This window comes from Coregonus lavaretus (genome assembly GCF_964263955.1).
Source record: "Coregonus lavaretus genome assembly, chromosome: 16".
Classification (NCBI taxonomy): domain Eukaryota; kingdom Metazoa; phylum Chordata; class Actinopteri; order Salmoniformes; family Salmonidae; genus Coregonus; species Coregonus lavaretus.
The window spans coordinates 40,431,103-40,452,490 of NC_140003.1; the positions used below are offsets into that span (position 1 = coordinate 40,431,103).

Sequence of the window (21,388 nt, forward strand, 5' to 3'; positions counted from 1 at the left end):
AGGATTAGAAAGGAAGGCTAAAATAAAAGATGAACAGAGGGAGTGAAAGCTAAATAAAGGAGAGCAGTGCCAGCAGCAGGACAGAAGACACAAGAAGATCCTCCTACTGACCCGAGCGCTTTACCCGTCTCTCTCTCACACACACCTGGCTCAGCACCTTTCAGACAGTAATGCCTTTATCCACTAACTCCCTAATACCTCAGGCTGAGGGTGAGAGCCCAAGCTGAGACTGATGTATTCAGACTAACTGTGTCACGGAGGCCGGAGCAGCACCTGTTATCTAAAGAACAAGACACAAGGGAGCAGCACAGTAGAAAAGAGGGGAGGGAGTATGGTGCAGTCTAAAATGGACACCTCTCGGCCCCTGGCCTTCATAGATATGGAAGCAAAATGGTTATAGCTCCCTCTAGCCCTCAGTTCTTACATTATATCCATTACTCTTGGCACCACTATCACTGCAGGCCTTAATGCTCAAATTAGTTTTGTTTTTCAAATCCGTTTTGGAACACTGACTGTCCAAACAGCAAGTTACAAGTGACCAAATTGGATTTGTTTGCGTTCAGAGCAGTCATTGGCTGACATGGCTACGCTAGTTGTCATAGTAATGACGGGTGTGCAGTGGTGTAGGCTGGTTGGTGGTGGTGCTCGTGCTTCCTATCACTTAAAAGTTATGTAGCAAGGTGACAAGAATGCCTGCCATGGACGTTTCCCAGTTGCTTTGAATGTTCAAAATCATAGTGTAAGAACACTTTTAAAACCTCAAAAGGATAAGATTATGATCCAACTTTCAAAACGAGTCATTTTTTTCTAGCCACAGCAGTCAACTAGCTAGCTAGGTAGCTGTTTAGCTTTCTAGCACTTTCCCTGATTTGATTGTAAACAATTAACAAGCTAGTTAGCTACCACATGTTCTTGTCAAAACTTGCTAGCAAGCAACAAGATATGCTGAACGGTCTAAAAACCTACAAAGGTGGTTTAAAATGTGGCTTGAAATATCTGATTCCATGTGCTTTTTGGCTGTTCAGACTGCAGGAAAAAGGATTTGAGTCACTTTAAACTGCCAATGTGAACAAGGCTTTAGAGACTGCAAGTCAACACATTGGATTTTCCAGAGGAAAATCCCCAAAGGATTTCATATGTTTGACCCATTTGAGGTTATTACGGTCCTATTTCAGCTATTGAAGCCAATTGAGGAGTGTGAAATACCATACCACTGTTTTTCAGATTATAAAACCGCACAAAAACACTTACTGAAGTAAATTTGTTAAAACATTCTCTATATTTAATTGGCAAAATTATATTAGATTACAGAAAAGGTATTTTGGAAGAGTCAGTACATGTTGTTCAGTTTAAAAAAAGGAGATCTTCGAAGGGAGTCCATAGAGACAGACCTATACAACCCACATTTTAGATACATCAATAATGTCCAGGTCTTCCTTCCGCCACTGACCTGTAAAGGATGCTACAAACTACAATCTTCATAGGATCAGTTCACATCATTCACACACAAAGCTTAACATTTTCCTATAGGCAGCGTGGGTAGGAGAGTTCTTTTCCTCGCTGGTGCCTGTCACTTGTAAACACTACCATGGTGTGACAGGGCGGTCTGAGGGAAAGAGTGTCACCACTACAACTCTCCAAAACTTGAACAAATAAGGACCAGAGAAGCAGCAGCCTACAGAATGAGAGGAAGCTAGCCCAACACATCAGCCCAAATCTCTGCTTGAAATCAATGCCACAAAAGGGGGGGATAACAAAACAGTGTCCACACTTTCGAAAGGGCAGTCCCAAACTTTCTTAGGGCGTTGTGGTGACTAAACCAGACATTTTGGATCCAGTGAGTGTCTCTGAGCCAGCGGTCTGGGTGCAGTTGCACTGGCAGCCATCTTGAAACAGTGGTTTACCATTGAGTCTGTCCAACGTAATCAAAACATAACAAAGATAACTATTTCACACAGAAGGAACACTATACATTCTCCAACAGCAGTGGGTTGTCTGGAATATGTTTTTTTTTCTCCTTTATTCTCCAGCAGGATGGCTTGCCAAGAAGAGGGTGATAATAGACACAGAAATGCTGCAGCACAGTGCGAAAGCCATAGACTACACTTCACATGTGCACCCCCCCCCCCCAACGCCCCTTAGAGAGAGAGATACTCAGAGAGAGAGAGATATTCAGAGAGAGAGAGAGAGAGATATTCAGAGAGAGATACTCAGAGAGAGATACTCAGAGAGAGAGAGATACTCAGAGAGAGAGAGATACTCAGAGAGAGAGAGAGAGAGAGATACTCAGAGAGAGAGAGAGATACTCAGAGATACTCAGATATACTCAGAGAGAGAGATACTCAGATAGATAGAGAGAGAGATACTCAGAGAGAGCGAGAGATACTCAGAGAGAGAGAGAGATATTCAGAGAGAGATACTCAGAGCGAGAGAGAGATACTCAGAGAGAGAGAGATACTCAGAGAGAGAGAGAGAGATACTCAGAGAGAGAGAGATACTCAGAGAGAGAGAGAGAGCGAGAGATACTCAGAGAGAGAGAGATATTCAGAGAGAGATATTCAGAGAGAGAGAGAGATATTCAGAGAGAGAGAGAGATATTCAGAGAGAGAGAGAGATATATTCAGAGAGAGAGAGATACTCAGAGAGAGAGATACTCAGAGAGAGAGATAGAGAGAGATACTCGGAGAGAGAGAGATACTCAGAGCGAGAGAGAGATACTCAGAGAGAGAGAGATACTCAGAGAGAGAGAGATACTCAGAGAGAGAGAGAGAGATACTCAGAGAGAGAGAGAGATACTCAGAGATACTCAGATATACTCAGAGAGAGAGATACTCAGATAGATAGAGAGAGATACTCAGAGAGAGCGAGAGATACTCAGAGAGAGAGAGAGATATTCAGAGAGAGATACTCAGAGCGAGAGAGAGATACTCAGAGAGAGAGAGATACTCAGAGAGAGAGAGAGAGAGATACTCAGAGAGAGAGAGATACTCAGAGAGAGAGAGAGCGAGAGATACTCAGAGAGAGAGAGATATTCAGAGAGAGATATTCAGAGAGAGAGAGAGATATTCAGAGAGAGAGAGAGAGATATTCAGAGAGAGAGAGAGATATTCAGAGAGAGAGAGATATTCAGAGAGAGAGAGATATTCAGAGAGAGAGAGATATTCAGAGAGAGAGAGAGAGAGACTCAGAGAGAGAGAGAGATATTCAGAGAGAGAGAGATATTCAGAGAGAGAGAGATATTCAGAGAGAGAGAGAGAGACTCAGAGAGAGAGAGAGAGAGACTCAGAGAGAGAGAGAGAGAGACTCAGAGAGAGAGATATTCAGAGAGAGACAGACTGCTTGTTCGAGAGGCTTCGCGCGACAGAAGGTTAATCTTCATCGTCGTTCTCATCGTAGTCGTCCTCCTCGTCATCATCCCCCATGTACGACACAGGGGTCTCAACACGGGAGCCGCTGTAGTGAGAGTCATTAGAGCTGGAGGCCCGGGTCCCATCTGCACCACTGTCACTACAGAGAGAATACAGTGGGGGAAGAAGACAGTAGTAGAGTCAGTAGGGATGTGCGTCTTTCCCTTTCAGGACGATTCGATACGTATCTAGATACATGGGCTCCGATACCACACCTTTTAGTTTGATTAGAGAGCGAATCAATGCGATTTGGTTCGATGCGATGCACTAACATTTGTTGCATAAACAGATTCCTTTTCCATTGTAAATTACAATCTGCTGCTGATGAAGCTCCTGAGCTGGGCCTCTCTGAGCTGGATCTGTCTGAGCTGGATCTGTCTGAGCTGGATCTCTCTGAGCTGGATCTGTCTGAGCTGGGCCTCTCTGAGCTGGATATGTCTGAGCTGGGCCTCTCTGAGCTGGATCTGTCTGAGCTGGATCTCTCTGAGCTGGATCTGTCTGAGCTGGATCTCTCTGAGCTGGATCTGTCTGAGCTGGGCCTCTCTGAGCTGGATCTGTCTGAGCTGGGCCTCTCTGAGCTGGATCTGTCTGAGCTGGGCCTCTCTGAGCTGGATCTGTCTGAGCTGGATCTGTCTAAGCTGGATCTCTCTGAGCTGGATCTCTCTGAGCTGGATCTCTCTGAGCTGGATCTCTCTGAGCTGGGCCTCTCTGAGCTGGATCTGTCTGAGCTGGATCTGTCTGAGCTGGATCTGTCTGAGCTGGATCTGTCTGAGCTGACTACTGTTTGCGTGTGTGAATGATGATGTATGTCTATGGTGTATGTACTGTAGGCACCTGAGCTGATACCATAAAGGAGACTAAGCATCTACCACTCACTACCACTATCAGATTAGGGGGGGCAATGTAGCCCATTTTGTCCCCCCACGTTGGTTCTGAAATCACCATCACCCACAAATGAACTTGGCATTTTTGCAGATTAACTGTTAGCTAGTAATGTATCAATATTTATTGTTTACAAATTAGCTATGGATTTCACCCCCCATTTCAAAATCAAATGGTTTTGACCATTTGGACGTTTTTAGAGTGATCTTCTCTTCTCCTCTTGGTTCGGCCATGCGGTGTGCCTCGCAAAAGTGATTGCTGTCATCGTTATGAAATGATCAACTTTACCCTCTATATCTGAAAATGACTGTATACACTGATTGTTTAAAGCAAAACTACCAAAACTATTGCTGATGGTGAACCTAAACAATCAAAATAAAATATTTTGTAAGCCCCGTTCAGCAGGTATAGCCAGATGAGGGTTGTCTCCGGTAGCTTACTTTTATTCCGGTAAAACACCATTTTCAACAGCGCATAGATAACAATAACCAACTAATTACACAGGTTGTCACTCAACTAAAAAAGCCTAATATCACACAAGTCATTTTAGCAATTGAATGCTGAAGGTGCTGTGCAGATGTGCCAGATCAGGAAGAGTGAGGAAGAGACGGAGATATCGCGGACGCAGATCGGGATGCCTTGTAAGGATCCGACGGCGAGCGAGTAAACTGCCTCTTCCATCAATCCTATTAGCCAACGTTCAATCTTTTGAAAATAAAATGGACGATTTAAGATTACGGTTATCCTACCAACGGGACATTAAAAACTGTAATATCTTATGTTTCACGGAGTCGTGGCTGAACGACAACAATGATAACATTCAGCTAGCAGGCTATACGCTACATCGGCAGGACAGAACGGCTGGCTCCGGTAAGACAAGGGGTGGCGGTCTGTGTATATTTGTAAACAACAGCTGGTGCACAAAATCAAATACTAAGGAAGTCTCGAGGTTTTGCTCGCCTGAGGTAGAGTATCTTATGATAAGCTGTAGACCACACTATTTACCAAGAGAGTTTTCATCTATATTTTTCATAGCTGTCTATTTACCACCACAAACCAATGCTGGCATTAAGATTGCACTGAATGAGTTGTACAAGGCCATTAATCAACAGGAAAACGCTCATCCAGATGCAGCGCTCCTAGTGGCCGGGGACTTTAATGCAGGGAAACTTAAATCCGTTCTACCTAATTTCTACCAGCATGTTAAATGTGCAACCAGAGGGAAAAAAACTCTAGACCACCTTTACTCCACACACAGAGACGCATACAAAGCTCTCCCTCGCCCTCCATTTGGCAAATCTGACCATAACTCTATCCTCCTGATTCCTGCTTATAAGCAAAAACTAAAGCAGGAAGCACCAGTGACTCGGTTAATAAAAAAGTGGTCAGATGACGCAGATGCTAAGCTACAGGACTGTTTTGCTAGCACAGACTGGAACATGTTCCGGGATTCTTCAGACAGCATTGACGAGTACACCACATCAGTCACTGGCTTCATCAATAAGTGCATCGAGGATGTCGTCCCCACAGTGACCGTACGTACATACCCCAACCAGAAGCCATGGATTACAGGAAACATCCGCACTGAGCTAAAGGGTAGAGCTGCCGCTTTCAAGGAACGGGACTCTAACCCGGACACTTATAAGAAATCCCGCTATGACCTCCGACGAACCATCAAACAGGCAAAGAGTCAATACAGGTCTAAGATTGAATCATACTACACGGGCTCTGACGCTCGTCGGATGTGGCAGGGCTTGAAAACTATTACAGACTACAAAGGGAAGCACAGCCGCGAGCTGCCCAGTGACACAAGCCTACCAGACGAGCTAAACCACTTCTATGCTCGCTTCGAGGCAAGCAACACTGAAGCATGCATGAGAGCACCAGCTGTTCCGGATGACTATGTGATCACGCTCTCCGTAGCCGATGTGAGTAAGACTTAAGCAGGTCAACATTCACAAGGCCGCAGGGCCAGACGGATTACCAGGACGTGTACTCCGAGCATGTGCTGACCAACTGGCAAGTGTCTTCACTGACATTTTCAACATGTCCCTGACTGAGTCTGTAATACCAACATGTTTCAAGCAGACCACCATAGTCCCCGTGCCCAAGGACTCTAAGATAACCTGCCTAAATGACTACCGACCCGTAGCACTGACGTCTGTAGCCATGAAGTGCTTTGAAAGACTGGTCATGGCTCACATCAACAGCATTATCCCAGAAACCCTAGACCCACTCCAATTTGCATACCGCCCCAACAGATCCACAGATGATGCAATCTCTATCGCACTCCACACTGCCCTTTCCCACCTGGACAAGAGGAACACCTACGTGAGAATGCTATTCATTGACTACAGCTCAGCATTCAACACCATCGTGCCCTCTAAGCTCATCACTAAGCTAAGGATCCTGGGACTAAACACCTCCCTCTGCAACTGGATCCTGGACTTCCTGACGGGCCGCCCCCAGGTGGTAAGGGTAGGTAACAACACATCTGCCACACTGATCCTCAACACGGGGGCCCCTCAGGGGTGCGTGCTCAGTCCCCTCCTGTACTCTCTGTTCACCCATGACTGCATGGCCAGGCACGACTCCAACACCATCATTAAGTTTGCCGACGACACAACAGTGGTAGGCCTGATCACCGACAACGATGAGACAGCCTATAGGGAGGAGGTCAGAGATCTGGCCGTGTGGTGCCAGGACAACAACCTCTCCCTCAACGTGACCAAGACAAAGGAGATGATTGTGGACTACAGGAAAAAAAAGAGGGCTGAGCACGCCCCCATTCTCATCGACGGGGCTGTAGTGGAACAGGTTGAGAGCTTCAAGTTCCTTGGTGTCCACATCACCAACGAACTATCATGGTCCAAACACACCAAGACAGTCGTGAAGAGGGCACGACAAAGCCTATTCCCCCTCAGGAGACTAAAAAGATTTGGCATGGGTCCTCAGATCCTCAAAAAATTCTACAGCTGCACCATCGAGAGCATCCTGACTGGTTGCATCACCGCCTGGTATGGCAACTGCTTGGCCTCTGACCGCAAGGCACTAGAGAGGGTAGTGCGTACGGCCCAGTACATCACTGGGGCAAAGCTCCCTGCCATCCAGGACCTCTATACCAGGCGGTGTCAGAGGAAGGCCCTCAAAATTGTCAAAGACTCCAGCCACCCTAGTCATAGACTGTTCTCTCTGCTACCGCACGGCAAGCGGTACCGGAGTGCCAAGTCTAGGTCCAAAAGACTTCTCAACAGCTTCTACCCCCAAGCCATAAGACTCCTGAACAGCTAATCATGGCTACCCGGACTATTTGCACTGCCCCCCCACCCCATCCTTTTTACGCTGCTGCTACTCTGTTAAGTATTTATGCATAGTCACTTTAACTCTACCCACATGTACATATTACCTCAACTACCTCAACCAGCCGGTGCCCCCGCACATTGACTCTGCAACGGTACCCCCCTGTATATATAGCCTCCCTACTGTCACTTTATTTTACTGTATATATAGCCTCCTTACTGTCACTTTATTTTACTTCTGCTCTTTTTTTCTCAACACTTTTTTGTTGTTGTTGTTTTATTCTTACTTTTTTTGTTTAAAATAAATGCACTGTTGGTTAAGGGCTGTAAGTAAGCATTTCACTGCAATGTCTGCACCTGTTGTATTCGGCGCATGTGACCAATACAATTTGATTTGATTTGATTTGATCATTAAGTTTGCCGACGACACAACAGTGGTAGGCCTGATCACCGACAACGATGAGACAGCCTATAGGGAGGAGGTCAGAGATCTGGCCGTGTGGTGCCAGGACAACAACCTCTCCCTCAACGTGACCAAGACAAAGGAGATGATTGTGGACTACAGGAAAAAAAAAAGAGGACTGAGCACGCCCCCATTCTCATCGACGGGGCTGTAGTGGAACAGGTTGAGAGCTTCAAGTTCCTTGGTGTCCACATCACCAACGAACTATCATGGTCCAAACACACCAAGACAGTCGTGAAGAGGGCACGACAAAGCCTATTCCCCCTCAGGAGACTAAAAAGATTTGGCATGGGTCCTCAGATCCTCAAAAAATTCTACAGCTGCACCATCGAGAGCATCCTGACTGGTTGCATCACCGCCTGGTATGGCAACTGCTTGGCCTCCGACCGCAAGGCACTACAGAGGGTAGTGCGTACGGCCCAGTACATCACTGGGGCAAAGCTTCCTGCCATCCAGGACCTCTATACCAGGCGGTGTCAGAGGAAGGCCCTCAAAATTGTCAAAGACTCCAGCCACCCTAGTCATAGACTGTTCTCTCTGCTACCGCACGGCAAGCGGTACCGGAGTGCCAAGTCTAGGTCCAAAAGACTTCTCAACAGCTTCTACCCCCAAGCCATAAGACTCCTGAACAGCTAATCATGGCTACCCGGACTATTTGCACTGCCCCCCCACCCCATCCTTTTTATGCTGCTGCTACTCTGTTAAGTATTTATGCATAGTCACTTTAACTCTACCCACATGTACATATTACCTCAACTACCTCAACTAGCCGGTGCCCCCGCACATTGACTCTGCAACGGTACCCCCCTGTATATATAGCCTCCCTACTGTCACTTTATTTTACTTCTGCTCTTTTTTTTTTTTTCTCAACACTTTTTTTGTTGTTGTTTTACTCTTACTTTTTTTGTTTAAAATAAATGCACTGTTGGTTAAGGGCTGTAAGTAAGCATTTCACTGTAATGTCTGCACCTGTTGTATTCGGCGCATGTGACCAATAAAATTTGATTTGATTTGATTTGATTTGAACAGGCCATCTACCTCCCGTTAGTCAGTGCGCGAAGCTGGGCACAGTGTGCAGTTTGACTACCGATATTGCCTGGCGTTGTTCAGCATGAAAAATTACTTGTAGATCAATGACTGGCAACACAGTTACATGCAGTTCGACACTGAAGGAGAAGATGCATCAGTTGTCACAAAATATGAGGTATTTTCAGAAGGTAGAAAGAATGTAACATGAGCTAAATACATTTGTGAACCCGTGATTCGTAATGTTTGAATTGATTTTCTGACCGATGCATGATACATTTGGATCGGGTTGGGCTCCGCGGACTGATGCACTTGTATCTTGAACCTTTGAATCGGGGACCGATGCGTATCGGTGAATTGTTACATCCCTAAGTGTTACCATATATTTCTATGTGAATGTGCCGATGGCAAGCCTGACTAGGCCAACACTTGAGGAGAGAGACTCACCTGCCCTGGCCGTGATGGCGCCGCCCGTTGGTGGAGGATCCTCCAGTGATGTAGACATTACTGATGGGGCCCTGGGCCATCTCTATGTGAGAGACAGTAGTACACACATCACATATATACCTTAGAGCAAACCACACAGGCCCTTGTTTCTCATAGCCAATGTACCCTGAATGATCAACATGTTTTACAATTAATGCCCAATTCATCTCACTTACATTAAAAGGGATTGTGTGAAGCTCAATGACTCAAGCTATGACAGATGATTTGGGCATGAAGTTTAAGCATGCGCTATGACCCCCTGATCCCTATGACCTCTGACCTGTGACATAGGGCTCCAGGGCTTTGGGCACCAGGCTGCGTGCCACCTTCAGGTCCTCCGGGGAACACTTGCCCACCTCCAGGCCACAGGCCATGCCCATACGCTTCAGCACCTCAATGTCGTCGTGGATCTCAAACATGTTGTCAAAGTTAAACAGGTACTCAAACCTGAAGAGTGGAATGGGAGAGGAAGAGGTGAAGAATATAATGGCATGGTTAGAGCTTTCAACCATGGAAAACTCTAATCGGTGTGTTGCCATGGCTTCAATATGGCTTTACATTAATTAAGTTGATGATCAATTTACACTGACATACTCCAACACACACACACACAGTCGCTCACTTGTCATTGGAGATGCTACAGTCGATGACGGTCTTCTTGCTGGTGTTGATGATGATGAAGGGGAGGTGGATGAGAGAGTTGGGGGGCGGAGGTCTGTTGGCCTGCTGTTCCGTCTGTCTGTTCCGCTGCACCAGGTTCTTAAAGGCTATTTGCTGCAGGAGGGGAACATCATGGAGAGAATGTTAGAATATTGTTAAGTCAACCTGTGGTCTTGTATTTTATGTTCCCCTTGTATTGTTGTCTATGAGGCAGGCTTGTCCTATGATCACCTGTAATATGAGCTCTTGGAGTTGTGACTGCTTCTGCTTGATCCTATCCAGTCTCCTTTGTCTCTCCACCTACAAAGGAAGAGCAGAACACAGACAAGGTGTCAGAGCATAAGAGAAAAGGGGGAATGAGGAAGGAGGAGAGTTCATGGTTGACCAGGTGTGTGTGTGTGAATATACTCTCACTTCTAGGTTCTGGCATTCCTGTGCTGAGTTGGTGGGCAGACCGATCCACTTGATCTCTTTCTTCTCTTTAGAGATGATGTTCATGGCCATGAGCACGTTGAGCGCGTCGTACACACGCCGTCGGATGTTCTTCTGGTCATACACATGCTACAAGGAGAGGGGGAAGGGGTTAATCTCTGACTTTGATTCCTGTGCGTGCAGAGAGCTTCCGATGGGTTTGTGAGGTGATGTTGTAAGAAAACCAGTGTCCTAAAGCCTAATTTACAACTTCCGAGCTGTCCGCTTGAGGGAAATTATGCAATATGGAACGTCCGCTCCTGTTGCACATGGATTTCGAAATCTCCGCAGAACTTTTCTTAGGAGGTGAATGTGGACACAAAACCCTATGTGGACGAGAGCGGACGTAGCGCAAGTAAATTAGGCTTAAGGAAGACCAAGTCAGAGAATCTTCATTTCCTAAACAGGTGATGTCATAAAGAGGTTTGTTTTGTCTGAGTGAAGCCACAATTATGTGTTCTGTCTGAGAGAAAGTGATAGAAGAGTTCTGTCAGAGAGAGTGGTGTCATAATGAAGAGTTCTGTCAGAGAGAGGTGCCATAATGAGGAGTTATGTCAGAGAGAGTGGTGTCATAATGAGGAGTTCTGTCAGAGAGAGTGGTGTCATAATGAGGAGTTCTGTCAGAGAGAGTGGTGTCATAATGAAGAGTTCTGTCAGAGAGAGTGGTACCATAATGAGGAGTTCTGTCAGAGAGAGTGGTGCCATAATGAGGAGTTCTGTCAGAGAGAGTGGTGCCATAATGAGGAGTTCTGTCAGAGAGAGTGGTGCCATAATGAGGAGTTCTGTCAGAGAGAGTGGTGCCATAATGAGGAGTTCTGTCAGAGAGAGTGGTGCCATAATGAGGAGTTCTGTCAGAGAGAGTGGTGCCATAATGAGGAGTTCTGTCAGAGAGAGTGGTGCCATAATGAGGAGTTCTGTCAGAGAGAGTGGTGCCATAATGAGGAGTTCTGTCAGAGAGAGTGGTGCCATAATGAGGAGTTCTGTCAGAGAGAGTGGTGCCATAATGAGGAGTTCTGTCAGAGAGAGTGGTGCCATAATGAGGAGTTCTGTCAGAGAGAGTGGTGTCATAATGAGGAGTTCTGTCAGAGAGAGTGGTGTCATAATGAGGAGTTCTGTCAGAGAGAGTGGTGTCATAATGAGGAGTTCTGTCAGAGAGAGTGGTGTCATAATGAGGAGTTCTGTCAGAGAGAGTGGTGTCATAATGAGGAGTTCTGTCAGAGAGAGTGGTGTCATAATGAGGAGTTCTGTCAGAGAGAGTGGTGTCATAATGAGGAGTTCTGTCAGAGAGAGTGGTGTCATAATGAGGAGTTCTGTCAGAGAGAGTGGTGCCATAATGAGGAGTTCTGTCAGAGAGAGTGGTGTCATAATGAGGAGTTCTGTCGGAACTAGGAAACTCAGAAACTTCCGACTTGCTAACTGGTTGTAGTTATACATGTGCCATGTTCAACCAGTTAGCAAGTCAGAAATGTCAGAGTTCCGACTAGCACGAACGAGGCAAGAGTGAATGTTAACTATTTGGTTGTACTAGCATAGTCAGAACTACACATTTGCGATTGTTCCATACAAAACAATTGTGCACTTTTAGCTCTATCAGAGTTATACAGCAAGTAACTGCATGCTTTTCATGATCAGTAAACAATTGATCATGTCATTTCAGATGTGAGAGTAGCCTCATGATATCGCTCAATATTGGCCACCAATAATTGGATATTTGAGTTCTATAAAATAAAAGTCAACTATACCTGACAAGTATGAGTGGTTTAGGTTAATTTCCCTCCTTTGTGGGCTCTGCCTGTCAAGCAGCAGAAGGGCGCATTTGCCGATGTACTGTTAACTGATAATGTTTACTTTGCAAGCTACCGGTAGAAACGTTGTACAGTTGGCTAAACAGTGGTAAGTAGACCTAATGTATTTTTCTGTGTTTAATCACGATTGCTGCTGACAGACATGATAGGCTACATTGATTGATGGACAACGTCAAATTGGCTAGCTAGCGAATAACAGATCACATCAATATGGCTAGTTAACTAACTAACTTTCAGGGGCTATATTTGCTTGACATCTATAGTGGTGATGACAGTAGTCCGACTGACAACTTTACCAGGACGAGGACAATGTCAAGCTCTTTCCAAAAGCCTAATTTCTGATGAAGCAAGCTAAATGGCACGTTGTTTGCTTAGCTAGCTAGCTACATGCCAAATGGATAGACTACCCTCAAGTATCTGAAAACACATGAACAATTGGAGGTTTACTGATCATGAAAAGCATGCAGTTACTTGCTGTATAACTGATGATAAAGATAAATGTGGAATAATTGCAAATGTGTAGTTCAGACTATGCTTTTCAATAGATGATATTAAAACCAAATAGTTATTTAACAATCCCTTGAAAATGGCACATAGTTGTCAATGGTTTAGCGGAGCTGGGGGTCTTCTTGCACCCCAGCAGCAAAATCGAACGCTCTGCACCGTATTGTGAGGTTTTATTGATAACGACCAATTCAGTCAGACAGAATGTGCCATGTCATAATGGAGAAAAGTGATGTCATAAAGACCTCCCCAGCCTGTTCTGAGGTAGAGCCCTGTGCATTATGTGCATACAGCTGCAGAACTCACTGAGTCGTTGGGGGAGATGTGGTTGTCTGTAGCGCTGAACTCTGCCACCAGCTCGTCTGCCACCTCGTTGTAGGTTGTCACCCCTTTCTTCTGCACCTTCTCACACACCTTCATGGAGAAATGCCTCAGACCCTTGCCATTCTTCTCCCCCTTCTTACCACGCTTCCTGTGAACAAAGTAGTGGTCAAACAGCTGTTTATTTCTAGATTACACTGGTATACCGCACACAGGCGCAAACAATAAATTGACTAAACGTCTCAAACCAGCTAGCTGCTCAATGAACAGAGAGAGGAGGGGGTGCCTCCTAAGTGACCTGCCAGGATGTGGGGTAGAAATTTGGGAGGGCGGGGTAGTGACTCACCCCGAGGACCATGGCGACGCGTCGACCGGCTGGCTCTGTGTGAGGAACTGGGAGTTGGGTGTGTGAGGGCTATTCACCAGTATGGCACTGGAAACACTAGGCCTCTGGGGCGTACCAATCACCTACAGGGAAGGGGGGGGAAGAGAGGGCCCAACCATTTTAGTTTTAGAATAAAGTAAAACATCTTTATTATCCCCATAGAGCAACTTACTTTGCACCAAGCAGTCAAAATACAGTGCATTCGGAAAGTATTCAGACCCCTTGACTTTTTCCACATTTTGTTATGTTACAGCCTTATTCTAAAATGGATTAAATAAAATAAAATCCTCATCAATCTACACACAGTACCCCATAATGACAAAGTGAAAACAGGTTTTTAGAAATGTTTGCAAATAAAAATAAAAACAGAAATACCTTATTTACATAAGTATTCAGACCCTTTGCTATGAGACTCGAAATTGAGCTCAGGTGCATCCTGTTTCCAGTGATCATCCTTGAGATGTTTCTACAACTTGATTGGTGTACAGCTGTGGTAAATTCAATTGATTGGACATGCACAGATCTGGGGAAGTGTACCAAAACAATTCTGTAGCATTGAAGGTCCCCAAGAACACAGTGGCCTCCATCATTCTTAAATGGAAGAAGTTTGGAACCACCAAGACTCTTCCTAGAGCAGGCCGCCCGGCCAAACTGAGCAATCGGGGGAGAAGGGCCTTGGTAAGGGAGGTGACCAAGAACCCGATGGTCACTCTGACAGAGCACCAGAGTTCCTCTGTGGAGATGGAAGAACCTTCCAGAAGGACAACCATCTCTGCAGCACTCCACCAATCAGGCCTTTTTGGTAAAGTGGCCAGACGGAAGCCACGCCTCAGTAAAAGGCACATGACAGCCCGCTTGGAGTTTGCCAAAAGGCATCTAAAGGACTCTCAGACCATGAGAAACAAGATTCTCTGGTTTGATGAAATGAAGACTGAACTCTTTGGCCTGAATGCCAAGCGTCACGTCTGGAGGAAACCTGGCACCATCCCTACAGTGAAGCATGGTGGTGGTGGTGGCAGCATCATGCTGTGGGGATGTTTTTCAGCGGCAGGGACTGGGAGACTAGTCAGGATTGAGGGAAAGATGAACGGAGCAAAGTACAGAGAGATCCGTGATGAAAACCTGGTATTGTGTGTAGATTGATGAGGGGAAAAAACTATTTCATTTTTTAGAACAAGGCTGTAACGTAACAAAATGTGGAAAAAGTCAAGGGGTCTGAATACTTTCCGAATGCACTGTACATATACCTACAACACAGCAATCTGAACTGGCTCTCGACATCATTAACGTGGCAAGTGTGTCCCCACAAGACCAGCAGGAGAGATGGAAAGAGCATTATGCAGCTGACTCATAATGTACAAAGTGCCTGTGGTGGAGAGAACCTTCTCTGGGGTGATAAGGTGAAGCGAACTTCCTGCTTATAGTAGTTATGGGAGGCAGGCCAGGTAGGTGATGTATTCCACTGTCTGCGGGCTGGTCATCAGGTGATGTCTAAGCTGATTCCCATTATCTATATTGCCATGTATGTAATGGGATGATGGGAGTAATCCTGCTGACTGCAGAGGTTGATCAGCTTTGGCTCACCCCCCGGTCACGTCACAATGATAATGGATGGGGCTTAGAGACCATTGAGTATGTGTGTGCTTATAAACTGTGTAGCACTTTCAGCAAGTGTATTTAAGTGGTGAGCTTGCAGTTAAGAAGGTTGTGCTTGCAATGTCTGTGAGAGCAAATATCAACCTGCACTCTACCACACTGTCTCAAAATAAAATACTTTGTCATCAAGTCTGTGGTTGAGATATTGCTGTATTTCTGGCCTTTGCCGTATGCTTCTGTCCATTCAGGTAAATGGTGCAGGTAGACGGCATATACATTAAAACCAGTAGATAGTGATAGCACTAACGTCATCCACGTATTCCTATGGCAAACCCCCGATGGCGCATGAAGCCGCAAGTGTTTGAATTTGAAGCATGCCATATTGCTGAATGGGACTGATTGGCACCAAAAAAAATGTTTTGTTATGGATCATGGTGAAAGTGGCCGTAACTAGCGAAGGATCATGGTCGTTGTAGTCGTTTTCATCCTGCCTGAGAGAGTCAATCTTAATGTCTATGGCATGAGAGCGCAAGCCTCCTCATAGCCTGCCGGCCCGTGATTGGTCAGTGTCAGCACGTTGTCCTGTGTGACGACAAACATAGTAGTCAGAATAGATCATTATTTAATGAAATATCTCAATTTGTAGCGAACTTTAAAAGAATTCACCATGGGGATGGAACTGCAGAGCTCGTGACTTCACGCTCCAGACCGAACACCTGGGTCCTGGTAGACAGACACACTCACCATGTGTGGAGCAATGTTGACATTGGAGGGCCCCAGGGTTTTAGGCAGTAGTTGTTTGGCCATGGGGATGGACGCAGGATGGACAGCAACCAGAGACAGGACACCTGAGAGGGGACAGAGTCAACACTAGGGTCAAAGGGGTCATCTGGAACCACTGTCCACAAAATGGCTGCCTCTTTTCATATCCAGTTCTCAGGTAGATGGCTTCAGGGGACAGGAGGCCCCTATAGGATGCAGGCTTACTGACCCAATGGAAATTCTGAGTGTACACAGATCTTCAGAACACCTGTCTGACATTGACGCCCATGATTAGATGGGCAGAATGTTGGGAAGGGAGTAAAATGAGATGAGCTACATTTGTGCATTCTCATTGCCCCCTGCTGTTGAGTTGAGACATACAGTGCCTTCGGAATGTATTCAGACCCCTTAACTTTTTCCACATTTTGTTATGTTACAGCCTTATTCTAAAATGGATTAAATAAATAACCTCAGCAATCTACACACAATACCCCATAATGACAAAGTGAAAACAGATTTTTAGACATTTTTGCAGATTTATAAAAAATTAAAAACAGAAATACCTTATTTACATAAGTATTCAGACCCTTTGCTATGAGACTCGAAATTGAGCTCAGATGCATCCTGTTTCCATTGATCATCCTTGAGATGTTTCTACAACTTGATTGGAGTCCAACTGTGGTAAATTCAATTGATTGAACATGATTTGGAAAGGCACACACCTGTCTATATAAGGCCCCACAGTTGACAGTGCATGTCCGAGCAAAAACCAAGCCATGAGGTCGAAGGAATTGTCCGTAGAGCTCCGAGACAGGATTGTGTTGAGGCACAGATCTGGGGAAGGGTATCAAAAAATGTCTGCAGCATTGAAGGTCTCCAAGAACACAGTGGCCTCTATCATTCTTAAATGGAAGAAGTTTGGAACCACCAAGACTCTTCCTAGAGCTGGCCGCTCGGCCAAACTGAGAAATCGGGGGAGAAGAACCTTGGTCAGGGAGGTGACCAAGAACCCAATGGTCACTCTGACAGAGCTCTAGAGTTCCTCTGTGGAGATGGGAGAACCTTCCAGAAGGACAACCATCTCTGCAGCACTCCACCAATCACCTGCAGCACTCCACCAATCAGGCCTTTATGGTAGAGTGGCCAGACGGAAGCCACACCTCAGTAAAAGGCACATGACAGCCCGCTTAGAGTGTGCCAAAAGGCACCTCAAGACTCTCAGACCATGAGAAACACAATTCTCTGGTCTGATGAAACCAAGATTGAACTCTTTGGCCTGAATGCCAAGCGTCACGTCTGGAGGAAACCTGGCACCATCCCTACGGTGAAGCACTGTGGTGGCAGCATCATGCTGTGGGGATACTTTTCAGCGGCAGGGACTGGGAGACTAGTCAGGATCGAGGCAAAGATGAACGGAGCAAAGTACAGAGAGATCCTTCATGAAAACCTGCTCCAGAGCGCTCAGGACCTCAAACTGGGGCGAAGTTTCACCTTCCAACAGGACAATGACCCTAAGCACACAGCCAAGACAACGCAGGAGTGGCTTCGGGACAAGTCTCAATGTCCTTGAGTGGCCCAGCCAGAGCCCGGACTTGAACCCGATCTAACATCTCTGGAGAGACCTGAAAATAGCTGTGCAGCAACGCTCCCCATCCAACTTGACAGAGCTTGAGAGGATTTGCAAAGAAGATTGGGAGAAACTCCCCAAATACAGGTGTGCCAAGCTTGTAGCGAAGCCTCGAGGCTGTAATCGCTGCCAAAGGTGCTTCAACAAAGTACTGAGTAATGGGTCTGAATACTTATGTAAATGTGATATTTCAGTTTTTTTATTTTTAATAAATTACCAAGCATTTCTAAAAACCTGTTTTTGCTTCGTCATTATGGGGTATTGTGTGTAGATTGAGTGGAAAAAACAATTTCATCAATTTTAGAATAACGCTGTAACCTAACAAAATGTGGAAAAAGTCAAGGGGTCTGAATACTTTCCGAAGGCACTGTATACCTGAAAGACACTGATCTGGAACACAGCTCACCTTTACTGGGACTCCGATTCTGGTCGATGAAAACCTTCAGTTCTCCATTGGTTTCCATCAGACCAACCTGTGGGGAAGACACCACCATCAACATCTGTGGTCCTCTGTAGCTCAGCTGGTAGAGCACGGCGCATGTAACGCCAAGGTAGTGGGTTCGATCCCCGGGACCACCCATACACAAAAATATATGCACGCATGACTGTAAGTTACTTTGGATAAAAGCGTCTGCTAAGTGGCATTATTATTATTATTATCTACTCCAGTAAAATCTCAACAGCTGGTCTCTGTATTGAATCTCTCAAAGACTCCTGTGAGGCCCCCAGGACCAGGATGGAAGAACACTGCGCCTGGTTGTCTCTGATCAGACTCACATCTTTGGCCATGATCCTGTCGGACCGGAGAAGTAGGGCTCTGTCTGAAGAAAGGGAATCTCCTCTGATAAGTCACCAATGCCTTCCCTGAAACAGAGAGCATAGTGTCTAATGCAATGGTTAGACTGCTGGATTTTTAGCTGTCCGAGTGTATATTAGTATACACTGCTGAAACTACCTATTTAAAGTTGGGGTTAACCTCTACGGGATCGGTGTCCCGTATACAGGATGGTTGAGTTAACGTGTGCTAATGTGATTAGCATGACTGTTGTTGTAAGTAACAGCAAACTTTCCAGGACATAGACATGTCTTATCTGGGAAGAAAGCTTAAATTATTGTTAATCTAACTGCACTGTCCAATTTACAGTAGCTTTTACAGTGAAAAAATACCATGCTATTGTTTGAGGAGAGTGAATTATTCACCTCTGAAGGTAAATAATGTACTTACATTCAGTAATCTTGCTCTGATTTGTCATCCTAAGGGTCCCAGAGATAAAATGTTGAATAGTTTTGTTTGATAAAATCCATTTTTATATTCAAATATAGGAACTGGGTTCTACAGTTTGAACCCCTGCTGTCTCTGGCTCCACACCCACCCCGCCCGGCCATCTAGATGTGTGAAAGTTAGTGTATAAGCTAATGATCCATCATGTATGACATTCCTGGGAGTGTGTAAACTTACATTTTGTATTACCATATGCTTTTTGTATGTTCTCTATAGTTATGTACTTGAAAATGTATCAATTGACCAATTCGGCACGTTTGGGCAGACTTGATACAAAATAGTCCAGTATTGCAATGCTTCACTGGATCAATCTGAAACTTTGCACACACACTGCTGCCATCTAGACAGCAATATTATATTGTGGCCTTTCTCTTGCATTTCAAAGATGATGGAACAAAAACAAAAAATAGAAAACATGTTTTTTGTTTGTATTATCTTTTACCAGAGCTAATGTGTTATATTCTCCTACATTAATTTCACATTTCCACAAACTTCAAATTGTTCCCTTTCAAATCGTATCAAGAATATGCATATCCTTGCTTCAGGTCCTGAGCTTCAGGCAGTTGGATTTGGGTATGTCATTTTAGGCGGAAATTGAAAAAAAAGGGTCCGATCTTTAAGAGGTTAACCTGCTTAAAATAATTTCAGGGGGGCATTGGACAAAGCAGACTGGCTTTGGTATGGGGAGCAAAAAAATGTAATCGTGATTTTCATGTTAAAAAAAACAAACATTGTATCCCTCCCCTCCCGTGTGTGACAGTTGTATAGGCCTAGGGGTGTTATGGGATAGTTCACAATCCCTGATATAACCAATTGTCTTCAACCAGGCAAACTATTTCACGTTTATACGAACTGCATATTCTACATTAAATGTTTGCAAAGGTAGGCAGCAGATTGCGTTATTGATCAAGAAGCAAAGCATGCCTGTTTGCAAGCAACATAGCTATTGCACAAAAGCACCACTAGCTGGCTACAGTACCTCGCTATTGCCTGAACAAAAACATTGCTAGTCGACTAAATTATCTTTGCAAGGCAACTTCGATTGCATATTCCAAAGTGCTGAGACTGGTCAGCTGTGATGAGTATCAGACATCCTTGTTTTAATATTTACGATATCTTATCATAACTTTCTTCATTTCATCAAACTGTAAGGCCTAACGTTAGTAGGTGTTGACCACGTCCTAGACCCGAGATTCCCCACGAAGTTTACAAGCATAGCAGATATTGCTAGCCAGCTACAACAATAAACGGTGCCTGGATGGCTGATTACTTGTTGTAATGAGAATTTGTTTCCATTTAACATTCTGCGATGACTAGCTAGCTCGCACAAGGAACTAACTGACGCTAGCTAGCTATCTAACATTAGTGATATTACAGGCTAGCTAACATTAGCTAATTCATATAGGCACGTTTTGAGACGATTCCGAGTGCAAAACGATTGTGTATAAGAAAACTGATCCAAATTGATCTTCTGTGATTATACTAATAAAAGCTATCATGCACTCGCAAGCAGGAATGACCGAGCAATTAAAAGGTTTAACTTGAAGTGCACTTACAAGTGCACTCTTTTCTTCTGCTTCTTCGACGGCTGTTTTTGTTGGCATCGAGGACAGAGGAAGAGGAGGTCTAAATCCCTATCGCCAAACAGGAAACAAAACTAGACGTCAAATTATGATTCTGAAATAATAGCTAGCTAATACATTTAGGTTTCTAAGCAATTCAATCATCCACGCCTCAGATGTATTTTTATTGGGGCACATACATGGACCTTTACGAATTACTGTTAGTCAGCTTTCTGGTCAATCATGTCTCAATCTCAAAATGGATGCTTTTCAAAGTAACCTCGCTAGTCAGCTAGCTTGCTACTAACTATGAATGGTATTAATCGCGCTTGCTATAATACATGTAAAATAAATCGTGCCATTAATAAGTGGTCGAAAAGCGAAGAGTAAGGTTGGCTAGCGCAAACCACTGCCTGAGGATATTGTAACGGTAACGTTACTTAGGGAATAAATCTGCAACCATCAGTAATATGTCATAAATTAGTTGGCTATGTTTGCAATTCTTAACACAAACGTGCGAGCGAAAGATAAAGTTATATAACCTTAACTGACTAGTTACAAGAACGCGACTAATATTTTGATGATCAGCTGATTGGTAAATTAGCCAACGTTAGCAAGCTAGCTAGTTGGCATAAACAACGGGAATAGCCAGTAGCATGCTAGCCAATTCGGTCAATGCACTAGTTAGCAGTAGCAAGAGGTTAGCTTACTTACTAACTTAACAAGCTACCTCCAATTTTTAAAGCGGGTAGGCTATTCTTTCGATAGATAGCTGGAGAGACAAATCCTCCTTTCGAATGTCACATTTTTAAATGCCCCCTTTCAATCGACAACTACCAAAGTCTATAGA

At 44.8% G+C, this 21,388-nt stretch overlaps 1 protein-coding gene across 1 annotated transcript; it reads right to left on the reverse strand.

Annotated features, from left to right (window-relative positions):
* Nucleotides 1–1,256: 1,256 nt before the first annotated feature.
* On the reverse strand, nt 1,257–21,303 carry LOC311143953 (transcription factor Dp-1-like). Its single transcript, XM_084179861.1, has 13 exons — nt 21,253–21,303; nt 20,533–20,610; nt 18,472–18,558; nt 18,101–18,167; nt 16,050–16,153; nt 13,671–13,792; nt 13,310–13,475; nt 10,638–10,784; nt 10,455–10,523; nt 10,186–10,337; nt 9,844–10,010; nt 9,525–9,606; nt 1,257–3,507 (listed from the first exon to the last, which is right to left on the reverse strand). Exons 3-13 carry the CDS (start codon nt 18,481–18,483, stop codon nt 3,369–3,371), a joined length of 1,227 nt encoding a protein of 408 aa, XP_084035987.1. The 5' UTR covers nt 18,484–18,558; nt 20,533–20,610; nt 21,253–21,303; the 3' UTR covers nt 1,257–3,368.
* Between the last annotated feature and the right edge of the window lie 85 nt (nt 21,304–21,388).

Bases quoted from the DNA above. Each gene is read 5' to 3' on its own strand.
- LOC311143953 (XM_084179861.1), bottom strand. The intron at 16,154-18,100 runs GTGAGCTGTGTT...GTCCCCTCTCAG, and splicing joins GAATCGGAGTCCCAGTAAAG to GTGTCCTGTCTCTGGTTGCT. The intron at 9,607-9,843 runs GTCAGAGGTCAT...TCTCTCACATAG, and splicing joins CCTGGAGCCCTATGTCACAG to AGATGGCCCAGGGCCCCATC.